The sequence below is a fragment of the Quercus lobata genome, chromosome 1 (genome assembly GCF_001633185.2).
Source record: "Quercus lobata isolate SW786 chromosome 1, ValleyOak3.0 Primary Assembly, whole genome shotgun sequence".
NCBI classification, from domain to species: domain Eukaryota; kingdom Viridiplantae; phylum Streptophyta; class Magnoliopsida; order Fagales; family Fagaceae; genus Quercus; species Quercus lobata.
Window position 1 is genome coordinate 34,022,295 of NC_044904.1, and position 20,158 is coordinate 34,042,452.

The window sequence follows — 20,158 nt, forward strand, 5'->3', positions numbered from 1 at the left end:
GCATTTTTGGGCCCAATCAAAAAAAAAATTTAAGCCCAAAATTATTTTTTCCTACATTAAGCTTTAAGCCTGCATTTTTGGGCCCAATCCAAAAAAAAAAAAAAATTTAAGCACAAATTTATCTTTGCCTATATTAAGCCTGCATATTCTAATGCAATTCAAGCCTAAATAATATGGCCCAAATGCCAATAAATAACATGGCTCAAATGCCACATCATAAGCTACTAATAATAAATCAATAAACCACCTGTTAATTATAAATCAATAAACCAATAAACTATAACTAATATCATAATCACTAGCTAAACATAAAAATAAAATAAATCCAACAAGTTTAAGAAATAAGTATCAAAAGTTCAACGAGTCCAAGAAATTAAAAAGCTACAAAATAAATCCCACAAGGCCACAAGTTTAGAATAATTACATACCAACAAATTAAGACAACAAGTCCAAGAAATTAAAAAAACTACTAAATTAATACAAAATATTTAATCTTCATCAATTGTGATGCAACTCCCATCAATTGTGGCACAACTCCCATCATCTTCATTTGGCTCCCCATCATTAAGAATGGATTGAAATGTACTATCTCCTGGTATAATTGAAGAACCTACAACAACAATGAATTAAAAAATGTAATAAATCTCATCAAATTATAACTAGCAAATATAAAAACACAATTTTGATTTTATAAATAAAAATTAGACAATTGCTAACCGTTGATTTTACTCCATAACCAATTCTGAGCACACATCATTGCCTCTATAGTCTTGGGATGTAGTCTACTGCGGTGTGGACTTAAAAGTCTCCCACTAGTGCTAAAAGCAGCTTCTGAAGCAACAGTTGTGACGGGAATGGCTAAAACATCTCTTGCAATCCTTTGTAAAGTAGGATACTTGAGACCATTATTTTTCCACCATGCCAAAATATTGAAGTCTTCACTCCTCTTCAACACTCCCTCATCAATGAAATGATCAAATTCCATTCTACCACTCTCATGTTTCTTTGAACTACTTGAACTATTGTTCACAAACCCATCAAACCTTGACATTGACCCAATCAACCTAAATTTTATTTGTGCCCCTTGATTTGAAGTACTTGCAGGCATATGAGAACTTCCTTCATTATCTACAAGACACTCATCTACATCTCCATACTCATCAAGCAAATCATAACAAAGATTCTTAATTTTTTCAATCTCCAAATCAGAATTAACACCATATATGCTAGGATAATAAAACTCCAATAATTTCATCTTATATCTTGGATCTAAGATAACAGAAATAGCCATAACAACACTAACATTAGCCCAATAAGAATTAAATTTAGTAAGCATGCTTTCGGCCATCGTACTTATCATCTCACTTGGAGACAAACTCCATTCATTCAATGCAATTTTCAACTCACACACCATAGAAAAATACATATTAGTTGTGGGGTACTTACGACCAGAGAAAAACTCAGTCACACTAGAAAACAACTCCAACCTCCCACAAATATCTTTGGCTACCTCCCAATCATGATCATATGACAAACAAGTATAAGATGTTTCATGTTTAGCCAAACGCGAGAAAACATCTTTATAAATCAATGCAGTAGAAAGCATTAAGCAAGTTGAATTCCAACGAGTTTTACAATCTAAAACTAACTCTTTGGTGCATTGAATACGCAATTGACTCGCATTTTCTTCAAATTTTTGTCTCCTCTTTGGTGATCCAGTCCAATAAATCACACTATCACGAATCCTTTCAATACCATCACCAATAAGAGACAATCCATCTTGAACAATCAAATTTAAAATATGTACAGCACATCTCATATGCAACATAGACCCACCCAACATAAGAGAACTAGTATCAAGCTTATTCAAGAGAAGTCTTATCATGGCATCATTAGTACTACAATTATCTACGGTTATTGTGGACAACTTCCTATCAATATTCCACTCTAAAAAGCAATCAACAAGCACATCGGCAAGAACATCTTTCGTGTGTGGAGAAGGAACATAAACAAACCTAGAAAAATAATAGGAATAATTATAACATAACTAAATAAACATTCAATTTAACATAACTCAATAAACATTCTAAATGTAAAATCTTTAACATTCAATTTATAGATAAAAAAATTACCTTAAAACCCGACTTTGCAACGTCCAAGCATGATCAATGAAATGAGCGGTAATGACCATAAACCCTCTCTTTTTGTTACTTGAAGTCCACATGTCAGTTGTAATTGCCATCCTACTTCCATTCTTGTCCGTGATCTTCAAAGCTTTCTCCCTCTCATTATCATAGATTTTAAAAATGTCACTCTTCAAAGTATTTCTTGTGACAATTTTAAACATCGGTTGAAGATCCGTCACAAATTCTCTAAACCCAATGTGATCAACCATTGAAAGGGGATATTCATGTAAAATGACCATTCGAGCAAGCTTATTCCTAACTCTAGCTTGATCAAATTGATAATTACTTAAACTCATAGTTCCATCCACCTTATTTTGTTGTTTAATTAAGACTTGTTGTCTTATATCTTTAAACTTCATCCGTGGACATCTTGCTAGATGATTACGCAAATGGGTTGTACCTTAGCTTGAATCACCCAAGTAAAGTTTGCCACAATGATGGCATTGGGCTTTAACTTTTCCTTCAACTTTCTTCCTTGTAAAATGAGCCCAAACATCTGAAGTGGTCTTTCTTTTTTTACTTGTATCCGAGTCCTCATTTGTAGGCTCTTGCTCTCTCTCTTCCTCTGTCCCTGGACTTCCTCGACTCCCTTCTTGTTCCTCTACCTCTAAGTCCACCATCGGGGATTTCGGACTCCTAATTGGTTCAGAAGTTTGAAGGTTAGAATCAAAACAAATTTATTATTACACATACTTATTAATTAATAGGCACAAATTCATAATTACACAAATTAAACATGATTAATAACAAATTCAAACACTTACTCGTTGTTTAATGGACATAAAGGTGATGGTGATCCTGAAGGTGAGCTGCCAGGTGACAATGGTGAGGGTGATCGTGAAAATGGCGAAGGAGACCGCACAGTTTGCAAGGGACCACGTCCGGTTCTTAAAGGAGAGCCACTTGGCGAGGAAGAATCAGATTTGTTTGTGTTTATGTTTGTCTCTTCCATCTCCGTTTTAGGCTCTACATTTCCAACAAACACAAAAAACAATATTTCACTACCATATTCCACACTTAGTTTCACAAGAAATGCAAGTTAACAAAATTAATTTGATGCAATTCCTACCCAAGAAAGCTTAACTATTACAGCATCACTATAACAGCCACGGAAAACAAAGCAAGCTCAACTATTACAAATCCATGAAATCAAATACACGCAATTTGCATAAACAAAGCAATAATCAACACCAACTGCCGCAACCTCTCCAAAGCATAATAATAAGAATGACCCATCAGTTCTGATCCAAAGAAACCAAAACCACAAACTAAATATTTGATTCTATTTTTTTGGATAATTCAACATTTGATTTACTAAATCAAAAATCACAAGTTAATTATGGCAGTCTCTCTTTCTAATCACTATCACTCTCGGTCAGAGAAAGCTTGTTGAACCTGCAAAGAAATCGGAAGTAGAAAAATGTAAATGAATAAGAGATAATAAAACTTAATGATACAATTGATTCTTCTACTCTTCTAAGGTGATTCATCAAGGAAGAAGAAAGAAATTGGGTACCCAGAATCTACATATCAGAAATGTGACATAATATGGCCTGTGATGACATTTACACAGAGATACATAAAATGCACACGTTTAACCCTTCAGCCAAAACTTGGCAGAAATTGGTCTCTAGCATCAGCTAAATGTACCTCACACAGTTCCCCGACAACCCGATATTTCATCATAAGTGATTCATAACAATAGTTTTCAAAAACAAAGAGGTACCACCACTATGAAAAACAAGTCAAAATAAAACAACTGCTCCTACATCTCATTGAAAGGCAAAACTATCAACATAATCAGTCTATAGCACCAGCTAAATTCACCTCTAACAATCTATCCCTAACAACTCAATATATCATCATATCAGGATCGTTCAAAAACAATGACCACACCACCACTTGGAAACAAACAAATTTATAATTTTTTTTTAAACGTGCATTAAGTCCCTAACATTTTTGGGTAAAGTTCTATTTTAGTCCTGAAATTTGAAATGTTTTTTTTTTTTTTACTCAAAAATTGTAAGCACACCAGGTTTGTCATTCTGTAACCTTAGCATTTATAATGCTTCCTTACCTTAGCACACCAGGTTCAACAAGCTTTCTCTGACCGAGAAAAATTGAAAGCAGAGAGAGAGAGAGTACTTCGGAATCTTCAGAAGCAGGCGACGACGTGATGGAGAACAGGTGATGAAGCAGGCGACGACGTTCGGAATCTTCGGATCGGTACCAGAGACGCGAACTGAGGGACGGAGTCGTTGGACTGAGGGTCGGAGTCGTCGGACTGAGGGACGGAGGCTTGTGAGGTTCGGACTGAGGGACGGAGGCGTGAGGGAGTGTGGGACGGCGGCGTGAGGGTGTGGGAGTGAGGGTGATGGACTGTCGGACTGAGGGTGTGGGAGGGAGGCTGCTGCGTGCTCTGAAGACTGAAGAGGGAAAGAGTGAAGAGAGTTAGGGTTAGACTAAGGTGTATATATATATATGGGGGGTAGTTTTGTAATTTTAGGTTCCGGATTTTTACACGGGTCGGGTTTCGGGCCGGGTCTCGGGTCGGGTCTCGGGTTTTTTAATTAAAACCCGGACCCGACCCGGACCCGTTTCGGATTTTTTTTTGGAAACCCATACCCGACCCTATTTCTAATCGGACCGGGTAAAATCCGGCCCATTAGGGTCGGGCCGGACCGGGTACCCACGGATCGGGCAAAAATTACCATCCCTAAGTATTAATAAGTCAATAATGGTAGTAATTAATTAGTTAGTTGAATATATGGCAAATTTTTCGTCAAATACTAGTAATAACTCCCAGCAAAAATGGCAACTCACACAGCAACTTGGCGAAAACAAACGGCCAAAACAAGGCAACAACCGCGTGTAGTCTATTCCTACTAGTAATAGTCGTACATATACACACTATTACCAACAGGACGGCGTCAACTGTTTCGTTTCACGTAGTTTCTACCGGACCCACTTCCTACCTTTCCCCCCCCCCCCCCCCCCAACACTCCACGTCACCCTCTCTGTCTCTCAATCTATAAATACCCCCACCACTCGCCACGATTCTCCATCAAAAACCAAAACAAACAATTTCAACTTCTTAACACTATCTCTCTCTCTCTCTCATTCTCATTATGCAACAAAACAAAGAAAGAAAAACAAGAAGCTTTTGTGATATTTGTTAATGCCAAGTAAAGGAATGAGGAACGTGTTTTTCAAATCGCCTTCACCTTCACCTTCTAGACCAGCGATGATTCCACCAGCTTCACCTAGCCGCACTTTCTCTGACTCTCTGAGTCTCTAATGGACGAGAACATTGAGATTGCTGAGTCTCTTATTACCAAATGGGACTCTACAAACGTTTCTTCCTTTGCAAACGTCACATCGCTTTTCCACGCCGATCCTCACGAGGCTAAACAGTATTTGAACTCTGTTAGAGACTTACAGGCCGCTATGCAGCACATGGTTACCGAGAACTCGAGCTCTGAAAAGATTGTCGTGGCTCAGAATTTGATGCAACTTGCTATGAAGAGGTTGGAGAAGGAGTTCTATCAGATTTTGTCTGTGAATAGGGCTAACTTGGACCCTGAATCGGTTTCGGTTCGCTCGTCGAGATCTTCGGTGGCGAGGTCGAGCACTTCGGATTTTGAGGAAAGCGATGAGTCGGAGGAGGACGAGTTTCGATTCGGGAGTGAGTTGGATGACTCGCTCCCCGATGTGGAGCGAGTTTCGATGATCGCAATGACGGATTTGAAAGCCATTGCGGATTGTATGATATCGTCTGGTTATGGAAGAGAGTGCGTCAAGATTTACAAGATCATTCGGAAATCGATTGTCGATGAGTCGCTGTATCATCTCGGTGTTGAGAGGCAGATTAGTCTTTCACACTTGCAAAAGATGGATTGGGAAATGGTGGAGTTGAAAATCAAAACCTGGTTGAACGCAGTGAAGGTCGCCGTGAAAACACTCTTTTACGGCGAGAGAATTCTCTGCGACCACGTGTTCTCTGCCTCAGATTCTATCAGAGAGTCTTATTTCTCTGAGATTTCCAAAGAGGCCGCAATAAGCCTGTTTGGATTCCCGGAAACCGTGGCAAAGTGCAAGAAAACACCGGAGAAAATGTTTCGCACACTGGACCTATACGAAACAATATCAGACCTCTTGCCTGAAATCCAATCCATCTTCTCGTACGAATCAACCTCCACCGTCCGATCACAGGCCATTAATTCCTTGATCAAACTCGGCGATGCGGTGCGTACAATGTTAACGGATTTCGAAACCGCCATTCAAAAAGACCCGTCAAAAGCTACAGTCCCAGGCGGTGGGGTCCACCCATTGACACGTTACGTGATGAACTATATCTCTCTCCTCGCCGATTACAGTGGCGCACTCGCCGATATAGTCGCCGACTGGCCGTTAAATCTACAAACGCCGTTACCTGAATCATATTTCGGTAGCCCAAGCGAGCTCGATGATAGCCCAGTTTCCGTACGATTTGCGTGGCTAGTCTTGGTTTTACTCTGCAAACTCGACGGCAAAGCTGAGCTATACAAGGACGTCGCACTATCGTACTTGTTCTTAGCCAATAATCTCCAATACGTCGTCGCTAAGGTCCGCAGTTCGAGTTTGAAGCTTTTTCTTGGTGATAATTGGGTGAATAAGCATGAGTTGGAGGTGAAACAGTACGCTTCGAATTACGAGAGAATGGGATGGAGCAAAGTAGTATCTTCGTTGTCGGAAGATCCAACGGCTGAGATTTCGCCGGACCAAGCCAGGGACTGTTATAAGAAATTCGGGGCGGCGTTTGAAGAGGCTTATAAGAAACAGAGTTCGTGGGTCGTGCCCGACCCGAAACTGAGAGACGAGATTAAAGTTTCGGTAGAGAGAAAGCTTGGTGCGGCGTACGGGAATTTCTATGAGAAAAATCGGGGCGGGTCGGGGTCATTTGTCAAATTTGCCGCTGATGATTTGGGGAATTACTTGTCGGATTTGTTCTATGGGAATGGGAGTACAGGGAGTGTTTCGTCACATTTGCGTGGCAGACGTGGACATTGAGATTTTTATTTCGGCCTGTAGTTCTTGCCGGCCTTGGAAGTTTTTGAGACTGGTGTGTTTTATGTCAAACAAGAATATGGACAAAGTACCGCGGAAATAATAATTGACACATGTATAGAGAACTATACATTTGGTGCAATTCTACATTTGGATTGAACGCTAGAATTGAAAACTGAAAATTGAAAATACTGTAGTAAAATAATATTTAAATGTGCAAATAGTACCGTAGAACCCATTTTTAATGAAAAAGTTAAGATTTGTGGGTCCCATGAACAGTATATGGGACCCACTAACAGTGTCATAGCAGACAAATGTGTGGACGTTGAAAGTGGTGTGGGTCCTGTGCATAGTGCACGGGACCCACTGGCAGCTGTGTTCACGTGCTTCTGGGTAAAATAAAAAAATAATAATAATAATAAAAAACGCAAACGCAAACGCAGGATTCATCTTAATCCAAACCGCACCAATAATTGACAGATGTATAGAGAACGATACATGCATTAATGTTTTGATATTTTTCAGAGGTGTCTACACTTTACAGGGACCACACATACACACATTAATGTTTTAATTGAAAAATATGGCAAAAAGTTTCTCACAAATTTTAGCTATGTTCAGAATTTTTTTTGTTTTTTTTTTTTGTTTTTTTGTTTCCCACTGTTTTCTCAAAACTTTCAACCAGATATTAATTACTGTTCGTAATGGGTGGGTTCATAGCGGGGAAAATCGCTGGCTCAAAGAGTTTTTTCAAGGTATTGGTGCCCGGACTTGAACTAGAAAGCTCCTAGTTAAATCTAAGACAGTTGCTTAAGACCAAGTGTCTAACCACTTGGCCAACCGCACTGGGTTAGCTATGTTTAGATTTACTCAAGTGCTGGTACCCTTTATTCATTTTTCGCCTGAAATTTTAGAGAGAGAATCTTTGGATAAAGAATGGCGATTGTGATTATGTTTAGCTTATGACATAGAAGGAGGAGTTAGCAAGTAAAAATTTTGTAAAAAGAGTAATATGCATGCATGGAGTCTTATATTTTCTATTTGTTCCTTGATTAATTTAGGCCCGGCTTGGGTCATCGGTGAAATCCCATTTCCAAATTGAGTTTATAGAGTTTAGTTTAGCCAGAGTTAAGCTCAGCAATATACTGTGAGATGGCTCAAAACAATAAAGGCAAGAGACAAGACACAAGAGGAATTATTATTTATTAAAAATATCCCACTCATGTTTACCAAAAAAAAAAAATCCCACTCATTAACAAGTATATAAAGCAGAAAAGGGGTAGATGAATAATTTTTTTATATTTTAAAGGAGGAATTAGCTATAATTGGGTTAGATAGATAGCCGGCTGGATTGGAGGAAAAGGGCAAAGATTGTTTCCAAGTCATTGAATAATTAATTGAAAGCCTAAAGTAAAAAATATTTCTAGATTTTATCATCAAACAAACTTGAATCCATATATCAGACTAACATGTCTTGTAGTCTAATGCATTTGGTTTTCCCTTCTTCAGTGGAAGAGATGCAAATCAACTTCAACTTATTGATGTGGAAATTATATATTCACAATGGCCGACTACAAGATAATACAAGATAGAAGTATATTCCTTTCCTCCATCTCCATGCAAAGAGGAGGACCCCCAAAACAATATTTGTGGACACGACAAAACATTGCTCTACTGATATGTAAAGAAAACCTTGAGTGGACGATATTTCATATTAACAAAATCAAAAGCCAATGTCAAAGCTCAAGCCTCAAGTACGTAGTTATCTTCCCACATTTCATTCACTTGTGAATTGGGTTTGTTTTAATATGTCTCATTGATAAAGTGGCACTTTTGTTTTGGGTCTTTATGTATCTTATATAGCAATTTTGTATTTCCCTATATCATGAACAAATGGGCTTCCCTGCCATTGAATAAGTTATCATCTTTTTTATTTTATTTTTTTTTTTATTTTTTTTTTTATGAATAATGTGGCAATCATCTTTACTTGTTTCACATCCTGAATTAGTTGCCTGTGTGTAGTACTTCTCAATCGACCCCTATAAAGTTGTTTCCTAGTGATCCAATGAGTTTTGTAGACAAATGTTCTAGATAACATAGATTATATTGGTGGACAGGTAATTTAATGACAATTGAGCATTATGTGAAGTCATAGTACAGGGAGTGTTGACGTCTATACATTTTGCTAAGATGTACAAGAATGGTCATATTTTTTAAGTACTTTAGGGGAAGTCTCCAACTTGACTAGGTAGGGTGTTTCTATATCATGTGAATGAAGGTGGTCCGAATGTAATTTCCCTTATAAAAATAAAAAAGAAGAGAAATACACCTCATGTGGTGTAAGTAAATAAGCATATGCAATGTGCAGATACAATGATCTAGTCCAGATGAAAATTGGCTCTTTGTGTGTATGCACGAGAAAAAATGAAAATGAATAGAAGATTTGCTTCTTTGTTATTTCTGATGATATCATTGGAAGTTTAAGCAATGGTCATTTGCAAATATGCACTGGTCAACACACAATTATGCTTTTGTGTTGCTGAAGTTGATGCATACTTGATATGTGTTTGTGTTGTGCATAAACACAAACTGTTAAATGAACTGAACGGACAGAGTTGTAAGTAAAGCATAAGTGATGCAGATCATGCTGCTACAAGTTCCTATAACAATATTACTTGTAGTTATGTGACTTATGTCTTTAACCTACATATGAAAGAGAATTATTTTGTCATTTCTTCTCTCTTCCCCCCCCCCCCCCTTTTATGCAAGATGTGTTGATGTGCTAAAGCAAAACATTATCATTTTTATGTATCATCCATTCCAATGTGTAATTCTTGTTTTTCTACAAGGCACAACAAAGGTCCGGTTAGAGGCAGTTGGAGCAGTGTCAATGAAAGAAGATTTGAAAGAGGAAAATCTTGTATTTGCTAGAGCTACTGGTATATATATATATATATATAGAGAGAGAGAGAGAGAGAGAGAGAGAGAGAGAGAGAGAGAGAGAGAGAGAGAGAGAGACTAAGAGGGAAGAAGAGTGAAGAGTCAAAGAAGAGTGAGAAAAGAAGAAAAGAATAAGAGAAAAGAGAGAGTCAAAGAGTGAGAAGCAAAGAGGAGAGAGAAAACAATATTATTTTACTTATACATACTAGAGATAGTAAATTCTAAATACCCACACTTACTGTAGCTAAGATGGAAAAAAAAAGAAAAAAGAAAGGGTTTACATACCCAGATGTGGGGGATTTTTTAAGGCTTTAGTTGGTAAAATACCAATTGGGGGGAGGGTGTTTTACACCCCCTAATGCTAATGCTCTAACGTTGCATATATGCAACCTCACTATTCATAGGATATAAACCTAAAAACTAATATTTTATTAACTCTCCCACTTCTCTCTCTTATTTGACTCTCCCTTTTCTCTTTCTTTTCTCTATTTCACTCTTCACTATGTCTCCCTCTTTTCTCTATTTCACCATGTCTCCCTCTTCTCTCTATTTCACTCTTTTCTGTCTCTCCCTCTGCTCTCTCTATTTCTCTCTTCTCCATCTTCTCTCTATTCTCTTTGTTTCTCTTTAATCTATCTTTTCTTGTCTAACACACTTTTGGTTGGATCAAATCAATGATGGCTGGGTTTTAGGGGTGGAGATTTGGTGGTTGCTGGGTTGGTCTCGATGGTGGAGATAAATCGGTGGGTGAGTTTTGGTGGTGGGTCTCAATGATGGTGGGTTTCGCTGATGGTGGGTTTTGGTGATGGTGGGTTTCAATGGTGGCTGGATTTTAGGGATGATAATTTGGTGATTGTGGGGTTGGGTTTCAGTGGTGGAGTTGAATCGGTGGTTGGGTTTTAGTGGTGGGTCAAAGTGATGGGTCTCGGTGATGGTGGGTTTCGGTGATGGTAGGTTTCAATGGTGGGTTGGTTGATGGTTGTTGTGGGTTTTGCAGCGGCTATGGGTGGTGGGTTTGGTAGGGTCTCTGTGTCTTGTCTCTCTCCCTCTCTATGATTTTGGTTTTTTTTTTATTTTTTATTATTATTATTTTTTTTTATGGTGGTGGTGATGGATTCCAGGTGGTGGTGGTGTGTTGTGGGGATGGTGGCTACTATGGTTGAGGTTTAAGTTTGAAGTTTCTCAATAAATCACCACTGCGCACCCTTGATACGGTAGTCATTCCACAGGTATAAGTGCTTGTGGGGAGTGGAGGGCAAAGGCCGAAGTTCAAGTCTTTAGGAGAGAACTCTACACACATATACACTTAGATTAGACTAGAGTAGAAATTCTATATTGTATAAAAAATAAAAAATAAAAATTTCCCAATAAATCCAAATAAATACTCCTATTCAATATTTTATTGACTTTGTTAGTAAATGCCATGCTATTAGGAGACATAGTAAAAGTGCAATCCAAATTTCCTTGTGTTTGGGTTGAATCATTTTTTGTATATAGAATAAGTTGAATAAAATTATAATTGTAGGGTGTAAATGATTTATGGGCCAAGCCAAGGAGGATTATGACCCAAGTTCAACGAAATAGACTTTGGGTACCGCCGAGGGTAGTTCAGTCCTCGGCAGACCCAAAGTTCCCCCTCGTAAAGAAGGGTAAAAATGGTATAAAACTGAAACTCGGAAAAAAGATCTAAAATATCCAGGGAAAGCTGCCCTTACTGCCATTCAATACTCTGAACCTGACAAAGCCGCATTCTTTGGCTTTTACAACCACCCCCAACGACTTTGAATATGGGCTGATGGGACAAGTATCAATCTAGGAAAGGTTGATCCAATACGTGGACGAAGGACAATGAACGCAGGCAAATATAAAAGGAAAAATAAGTAACCTAAAAAGGGGGGTTGGGAAAAATGGCCAGAAACCTGAGCCTCCCAGCCCACCTCCAGGAGAAAGACTCCAGGGGTGTAGGAAAACTTAAACTGGTACGAACACCGTGAAAAACCCACCGCCTATCAACTAAGGCCTAGCCTTCCAAGCCCACGCTCTACAAATGATATTGTTAGGGGCCTTTTCACGTGCGAACCTGACACTGTTACGGTCCGCCACGAAACGCGTCCTTACAATTGGCGCCGTCTGTGGGAAGGGCTTGTGTGTTGGTATAGGAAGTGGGTCGATAGAGTTTCTTCGATATGTCTAGCCGTTGGTTATAGAGTTCTAGTATAAAGTTCTGTTAGGAACTACGTTTCTTGATTAGGGGCTTGGTTGAGGAGCCAACTTCCTTAAAGCCAAGGTCCCCTGTAAAGAGTAAACTAGGCACCTTGCAACGTTAACCGTATGGATAAACTCTAGGGGCTTGGCTGAGGAGCTAACTCCCCTAAAGCCAAGATCCCGCACAAGGAGAAAACTAGGTTTTGGACAGAACCAAGGCATTGCATGGTCCTCGGACCCAAGCCTCAGGGGAAACCAACTACCTGGATGTGGAAAACTAGGTTTTGGACAGAACCAAGGCATTGCATGGTCCTCGGACCCAAGCCTCAGGGGAACCAATACCTGGACTAGGTTTGACAGAACCAATGCATACCTCAGGGGAAACCAACTACCTGGAAAACTAGGTTTTGGACAGAACCAAGGCATTGCATGGTCCTCGGACCCAGCCTTAGGGGAAACCAACTACTGGATGTAATGAAAACTAGGTTTTGGACAGACCAAGGCATTGCATGGTCCTCGGACCCAAGCCTCAGGGGAAACCAACTACCCGGATGTAATGAAAACTAGGTTTTGGACAGAACCAAGGCATTGCATGGTCCTCGGACCCAAGCCTCAGGAAACCAACTACCTGGATGTAATGAAAACTAGGTTTTGGACAGAACCAAGGCATTGCATGGTCCTCGGACCCAAGCCTCAGGGGAAACCAACTACCTGGATGTGGAAAACTAGGTTTTGGACAGAACCAGGGCATGCCATAGTCCTCGGACTTAAGCCTATGGGGAAACCAACTACTTGGATGAGGAACCAACCATTTAAAGAAAAAAAAAAAAAAAAACTACGGCCCGTAAACCTCGAAATCCCTCCGAAGGGAATTCCGCGTTAGCAGACGGGTTAATACCTTGATTGCGCGGATTCCTCGGTCTACCCTCGGATCCCCAGTATCAAAGGGGTTGATGCGATACGGCGCAACATATTACCCCAAAAGCACAACCAAGGTCCCTCGCTACTTAGCTACCCTTTCAGACGAATTATTTAGAGATTATCGTTCTCGAACATCGGTCTAGCATGCATCGCGTAATACTCAGCGCTTATCCCGGTTAGTTCCAGGAATTTAATTTATTGAAAGTTGTCATTGTTATACTTGATAATATTTGTGAGTTTAAATTAGAAGGAACCTGTGTTAAAGCATTTTTTCTGCTTGGAATATCCTTAAGGGCAAGCTTGCATTTAATATTCATGCATAAAGTAGTGGTTACGGAGAAGGAAGATATGTATGGAGAAACAGACACATATTTTATTAAGACAAAAGAACAGTACAGTGTACAATGAAAAGCTGAAACAAGCTTACATTAAAGCTGACTACATAAGTAAAGGAAAATACAAGCGAGTGGAGATAAGGCCGTGGGGACAGCTCAGAGGAGAGGTTGGCTACTGCGCCAAGTTATTGTTTAAGGAAACTATTCCTCGACACTTCTGCATGCCCATAACTCAGGCAGCAAAAGAACCTGACCTTAGGCTAACACCGTCTACAGAAAAGGCGCAGGGAGCCGGAAGTTGGGAAGCCCCCGCAAGAATTTGCCGGTTGCAAGGTAGACAGTGCTGATGGTGGAAATTCCTTCTTCGGACATACCAAAAATCTGGCATGACCAGAACCTGCTTCGGATTTTGACTGAAAGGAGGGGAGACACCCTCCCCCCTCCGTAGAAGTGTAAATTTCTCTTTAAATTTATGCTTTCTTGGCCCGTGCATCACTCCTTCGAGTCTCAGGAGGACACGGCGCCTCCGCGGTGGAGAAAGTTCTTTTTCCCTAACCCTCGCTTCAAACATGATTTCCTAAAAGAGGAAGCTGAAGGATTTGTGCGTAGGAAAAGTAACTTTCTCTCCTGTTTTATATCAAAAGATAAAATAGTAGCATTTAATTCACGCAGCGTCCCAAGGAACGCTACAGACAAAATGTCTCTGGCTCGATTTCCAACATCGTCTGCAACCCTGAAGTTAGAGGAGTCTCGAGAAGGCGCACCTCGAATACTGGGACGCCCAAAAAGTATCGCGTGGCTTGAGAATACGGAAATACCCCCTAATTTTGGGCCCAGTCAACTCACGGCCCAGGCCCGATTTAGCACAAGGGCCCAGGGACAGAACCAAGGCCTTGTATGGTCCTCGGACTCAAGCCTATGGGGAAACCAAGCACGAAAAATTATAAAAATTACAAGTTTTTGGACAGAACCAAGGTCTTGTATGGTCCTCGGACTCAAGCCTATGGGGAAACCAAGCACGAAGAATTATAAAAATTACAAGTTTTTGGACAGAACCAAGGCCTTGTATGGTCCTCGGACCCAAGCCAATGGAAAAACCAAACACTTGGATAAGAAAAGGTTTGAATCTCATAAGAAGAGTTACTTGATAAAAATGCCAGGTCACTTCATCCACGGCTTAAACACCATAAAGGGTTAAGGCTAATAAAGGTGTAAGGAAAGGGGTGGAACGCCCCAGTGCTTAGTCATATAAGAAGGCCGCTCATTTGGTGGGTGCCATATCTTCAAATGGCTATTCCTTACCTGACATCAAGCCTTCGTTTTTCACCTCGGCTAGCATGGGGTAAGTATTACTCTTCATTGATCGGCCTTATTAGGCCAAGAATTTCTATTAAAGTTATGGCGATATCTATTTATTATCGAGTATTTTGGTTTTAGTCGTCATTGATTTAGATATTATATCATTGTGCCGAGCAGTGCTTGCAAATTTATGAAAACATAAAGACATAATATGCGAAACAAGGTAGACAACAATCTTTATTGATATGAAAAATTGCTACAACATACAAAAAGGGGCTCAAACGAGCCTATACAAAATGTAAACTGCCTAAGCAACCATTACATCTGTAGTACAGAAAGGTAAACTGTCAAGCGTCTTTTAAACTCGTCTTCAAAGTTTCTCCAATCTCTGCCTCATTGCTGCTCATACTAAGAGAGGGACTCACTTTAAAAAAGAAAATGAATGAAGAAGAAGGAAATAGTAAGGAAGAAATCAATGACGAAGACGAAGGGGATGAATAAAGAAAATGGAGGACATGAGTAAAGAAGGAGGAGAAGAAGAGAGAGGGATGAAGAGACAAAGAGAGGAGCAAAAGATAGAAAAGAAACAGCATCAGGGCGGAACTGGTGCTGGGAAGACAATAAGAAGAGGGAGGGGGAGGGCACCAAGGAGCAAAAGAGGGAGAAGCAGAAACGCTTAGCCCCTGCCTCAGCCCTGACTCCTAACACGCCGGTGCCATATTAGGTACGCTCGTGAGGAGCCGGGTGGTAACGGTCTTGGGTGTTCTCGACTCCGTCACGTCGAAAGTTTGACGTGACGAGTCCCTGCTTCGGATTTTAACTGAAAGAAAGATGAGGTTGATTTTGAGTCTTCGCCATCCTTGTCCCGATCGAGCCATGATAAGCTTTATCGGAACGTGGCGTTTTTGGGAGGGGTGGGGCTTTTGCATCCCTTGTTGTTATGGTAAAGTATTTTACGATTAAGCGTATAAACCAGCGAGTAAACCGAATCCTAAGGGAGGCTAAGTATTCCAGAGTCGCAGGGGGATGAAAAGGGATTTTTGGTAAAAAAAATAACCTCCTCCTGTCCTACTTATACAGAGGGCGGAGCGGGAGGCATTTAATAGGTTCAGATCTCCAAAGGAATCAGCAAACCCAAACACGCCGGTTCCACTTCTCCACCCCATCAGAATAAACCGTCGAATTAAAGTAGTCTCGTAAATAGTGATTATTCAAAACTCGTTTTGGATACCCCAAGCGATAAGAACGCCTCAAGCACAAAATTAAAAACTATCTCGTAAACCGGTGAATCTCTTGGGCATATGAGGAACCGCCAGCGTGTTTAATAGGCCGAATGGATTGGGCCACAGGAAGAAGTTTGGCGTCACCAAAACCCCCCTGTCCAGCCCAGAGGTTGGACAGCCGGGTTTTGAGGGGCTAATGTAGGGTGTAAATGATTTATGGGCCAAGCCGAGGAGGATTATGGCCCAAGTTCAACGAAATAGACTTTGGGTACCGCCGAGGGTAGTTCAGTCCTCGGCAGACCCAAAGTTCCCCCTCGTAAAGAAGGGTAAAAATGGTATAAAACTGAAACTCGGAAAAAAGATCTAAAATATCCAGGGAAAGCTGCCCTTACTGCCATTCAATGCTCTGAACCTGACAAAGCCGCATTCTTTGGCTTTTACAACCACCCCCAACGACTTTGAATATGGGCTGATGGGACAAGTATCAATCTAGGAAAGGTTGATCCAATACGTGGACGAAGGACAATGAACGCAGGCAAATATAAAAGGAAAAATAAGTAACCTAAAAAGGGGGGTTGGGAAAAATGGCCAGAAACCTGAGCCTCCCAGCCCACCTCCAGGAGAAAGACTCCAGGGGTGTAGGAAAACTTAAACTGGTACGAACACCGTGAAAAACCCACCGCCTATCAACCAAGGCCTAGCCTTCCAAGCCCACGCTCTACAAATGATATTGTTAGGGGCCTTTTCACGTGCGAACCCGACACTGTTACGGTCCGCCACGAAACGCGTCCTTACAATAATTATAGCTAAAAAAAATCTATAGTATATATAAATAAAATCCAAGATGTTAACTCTTCATAATATGACACATAAAATTTAGAGACCTCACAGATATACAAGTAGGATCGTGCCAAAAAACAAACTTGAACATAGTTAACATGGTTATTCTAAGTTACTGTATCTAACTTTTTCTCAAAAAAAAGTTACTGTATCTAACCAAATAAACGAAGCAAGCTAACAAATGGCCAAATACATGAGGCTAATTAATAGATTGTAATAATGAGCCTCTAAACCTACCTTAATCCTTTAGTTATTTTTTTGTAAGGGGTTTTATCAATTTGGTCTGTGAATTATACAAGGAACTGAAGACTCTGAAGTATCCCTCTTCTATTTTACAATACCATTAGAGAATTTCTTTTCCAGTAAAAAAAATTCAATCACAACAACTCCATTGTGAGAGGATAAAAGATTTTCCAATCTCGACCTAATAAAAACTAGTTAAATTGCTTTTATTATTCCTCTCCTAGACAGAATCAACCACAACACCAAAAATAGTCCAGCTCATGTAGTTACTTTTTTTAATTAGATGAGGAAAATTGATAATGAATTGAAATGTTACCAAATTTGCTTTTACTTACACCATCGACATGTGAATGTCCCTGATTCCCTGATAAAAAATGCTAAGGTTGACACTTGGTGTCGCGTACACATGGTGTCATTGTCAGAAATCTGAACAACCTTGAATATTTGAGAAAAAACAGAACTGGATTGAACCAGCAGGCCTGTTGATTTGCAGGGAATTTGCTTATTGAGAAGGAAATTCAACGATCTCGACCCAAATGGGCCAAATGTTTTCTGATTTTTAACCATACACACACGGGTTCACATATTCAGGTCAATCTCTTTCAGTTTTTGTAATCTTGTGTAGAGAACAGTGTGGATCCATTAGGTCGAATTGTCACTACAATACGCGGTTCTCCTTCCTAAGCATAAAAAAAATAAAAAAAAAAACAATAATTTGAGTTTGTGTTAAGGACAATTTAATTCTAAATTGGTTTGAAGTTATCTTTTTCAATTCATTATATACCAATTTATAAAACTATCTATTTATAAAACTATCTATGAGTATTTTTTATTTATGAGAATCTATATATAATTGTAGGGTCACGTTTTTCAGGTCCTGCCCAAGATGCTTGGGACTTTAGACCAGTGAGTCCGGTACAATAAATTTGTAAAGAGTGGGCCAAAGAGCTAGGCTTTTGGTTTATGAACAACGATAATCACGGTGTTCTTCATGGATCGAGTTCACCAGAGGGGATTGCTTTTCGGCACGGTCCGAGGAGCTTTTTCTGGTGCCTCTGGTGGGATGGGGGGTCTTAGCACCCCTCCTTTCCATCTCTCTTTACTCCCTTTTTATAGTAGTTTTCTTCCTCTTGAATGGGATCCCTGGGGTAGGTACTTGTCCCATCAGCCCTTCCTTTCAGTTGTTGGGAGTGGTTGTAAGGACAGAAAAGTATGGCCATGTCAGGCACAAGGCACTAAATGCAATAATGATAGTCTTTCCCTTAGACACTTCCGTTTTCTCTTTTGTCCTTTTCTGCTTTAGTGTTTTTCCTACTCTGTGGAACGATATGGAGTGTCACTACTAGTGGCGGGTTGCCTTTTTTATCCTCGGCTATATCCATGCCGAGGAGGATTCTCCCCATGGCCAAGGAGGGGCTTTCCCTTCCCATGACCGAGGAGGGGTTTTTTCCTTAGGCTGGGCTCCTGACCCAGTGTAGACATTGACATGGGCCTATTAGTCTTTTACCCCCCCACAATAGCCCATCAAAATCCGGCTATCCGGCTCCTTGGATGAAAAGGAGGGTTTTGGTGACATCGGGCCTCTGTCACGACTTGCCAAGTCTTGCCTTCCATTAATGTCAGAGTCTCTTCGTTTGCCTAAGGCGCGTTCCTGGCTGTGAGACATTATTTTAGTCTATCTAAGTCGCGTTCTTGTCGTTTCAATACACGAGGCGTGCTTTAATTGGGGCCCTTTCACAAGGTGACATACATCCAACGGCTGAAGACTACTTTGGAATTTGAGCGAGATTTATCTCGTTTGTAATCCCTTCTTGGAGATTTGGGGCGAATTGATTGCCTTCAGATTTGTCCCCTATATAAGACGCGCGGTGGGAGATCATCCCCCTTTATTTACAAACCCTTGAGTTTTTCAGGTTTCTAACTCGCCAATTGTTCCTAAAGTCCCCACTATGAGAGTGACTAAGATTTAGGGAGTGAAATGGTCACGGTTAGGGTGAGGGTGAAGGAACAAAACTCTCTTCAAAAGCCTTGGGTATCTCCGAGATTCAGAATGGCGCAGTCAGGGCAAGGGAGGCAAAGGTTGAAAATATTTCTCCCCCTCGACTGGACAAGAAAGGAGTCTCTCTTCCTTCAGCCAAAATCCGAAGCAGGTGTAGGTCGCATCAGATTTTTGGTGCGACAGCACTGGGATTTTCATCCGGCGCCGTGTGCCACGCATGTGAGGGTTTGGGCTTCCCATTTCCGGTACTATCCATATTTGCTCGATTGCTGCTAGAGCAAGTATGGAGATTTTAGCGTCCCTGCTTCTTCTTCTTTTCCACCGCCGATGCCATCCAGACTTGCTTGGTTGCTGCTAGAGCAAGGTCGTGGATCGGGCACCTCCGCTTCTTCTTCTCTTCCACCGCCGGTGTCATCCGTACTTGTGCTATTGCTGTTGGAGCTAGATTGAGGATTCGTCGTTCCCGTGTGCCCTTTTTTTTTAATTAGCTTCTAATATAGGCTTGTCTAAGCCCTTTTATGTACAATGTATTATTTCTTTGTCTAATAAAAGATAATTTTATCTCATTTTGCGTATCCTTTCTTTTTTGCAATAATTATTTTGTGAATGGATGTACTGGTATCTTTTCTTCCTAGCGATACTTAGAACCGATGCCATTGCCAGTAAAGAGCTATCATTTTGAACTTATCAAAACTGACGGGCACAACAATACTAACTTTAAGTAGGTTAACTATATAAGACTAATCAGGATAACAGCCGCATGTTCTGTATTGCGAACGGGGTGGCCGCTCGAGGACGTGTAACCTAAAATAAACTGTTTGAGGGGGTTGCCGGGTACTAGGGTTCTTTTCCACGTTTCCGACGATATTCATCGCTTTAAATCGCTTTAGGTGTCTGGTCCGAGGATCGAGGCATGACTGT

At 40.5% G+C, this 20,158-nt stretch overlaps 1 protein-coding gene and 1 pseudogene across 1 annotated transcript; one reads left to right on the forward strand and one right to left on the reverse strand.

The window, feature by feature from the left end:
* Positions 1-309: 309 nt before the first annotated feature.
* LOC115988083 (zinc finger BED domain-containing protein RICESLEEPER 2-like) lies at positions 310-4,645 on the reverse strand. Its single transcript, XM_031111725.1, has 5 exons — positions 4,332-4,645; positions 2,951-3,152; positions 2,133-2,822; positions 718-2,015; positions 310-610 (listed from the first exon to the last, which is right to left on the reverse strand). Exons 3-5 carry the CDS (start codon positions 2,543-2,545, stop codon positions 489-491), a joined length of 1,833 nt encoding a protein of 610 aa, XP_030967585.1. The 5' UTR covers positions 2,546-2,822; positions 2,951-3,152; positions 4,332-4,645; the 3' UTR covers positions 310-488.
* Positions 4,646-5,292: 647 nt separating this feature from the next.
* On the forward strand, positions 5,293-7,256 carry LOC115988074 (annotated as a pseudogene).
* Positions 7,257-20,158: the final 12,902 nt, after the last annotated feature.

Excerpts from the sequence above, each read along its gene's own strand:
- LOC115988083 (XM_031111725.1), bottom strand. The coding sequence starts at position 2,545 with ATGAAGTTTAAAGATATAAGACAACAAGTCTTAATTAAACAACAAAAT. Across the intron at positions 2,016-2,132 it reads TTGCAAAGTCGGGTTTTAAG|GTTTGTTTATGTTCCTTCTC; the intron begins GTAATTTTTTTA and ends TTATTTTTCTAG. Across the intron at positions 611-717 it reads GTTATGGAGTAAAATCAACG|GTTCTTCAATTATACCAGGA; the intron begins GTTAGCAATTGT and ends TTGTTGTTGTAG.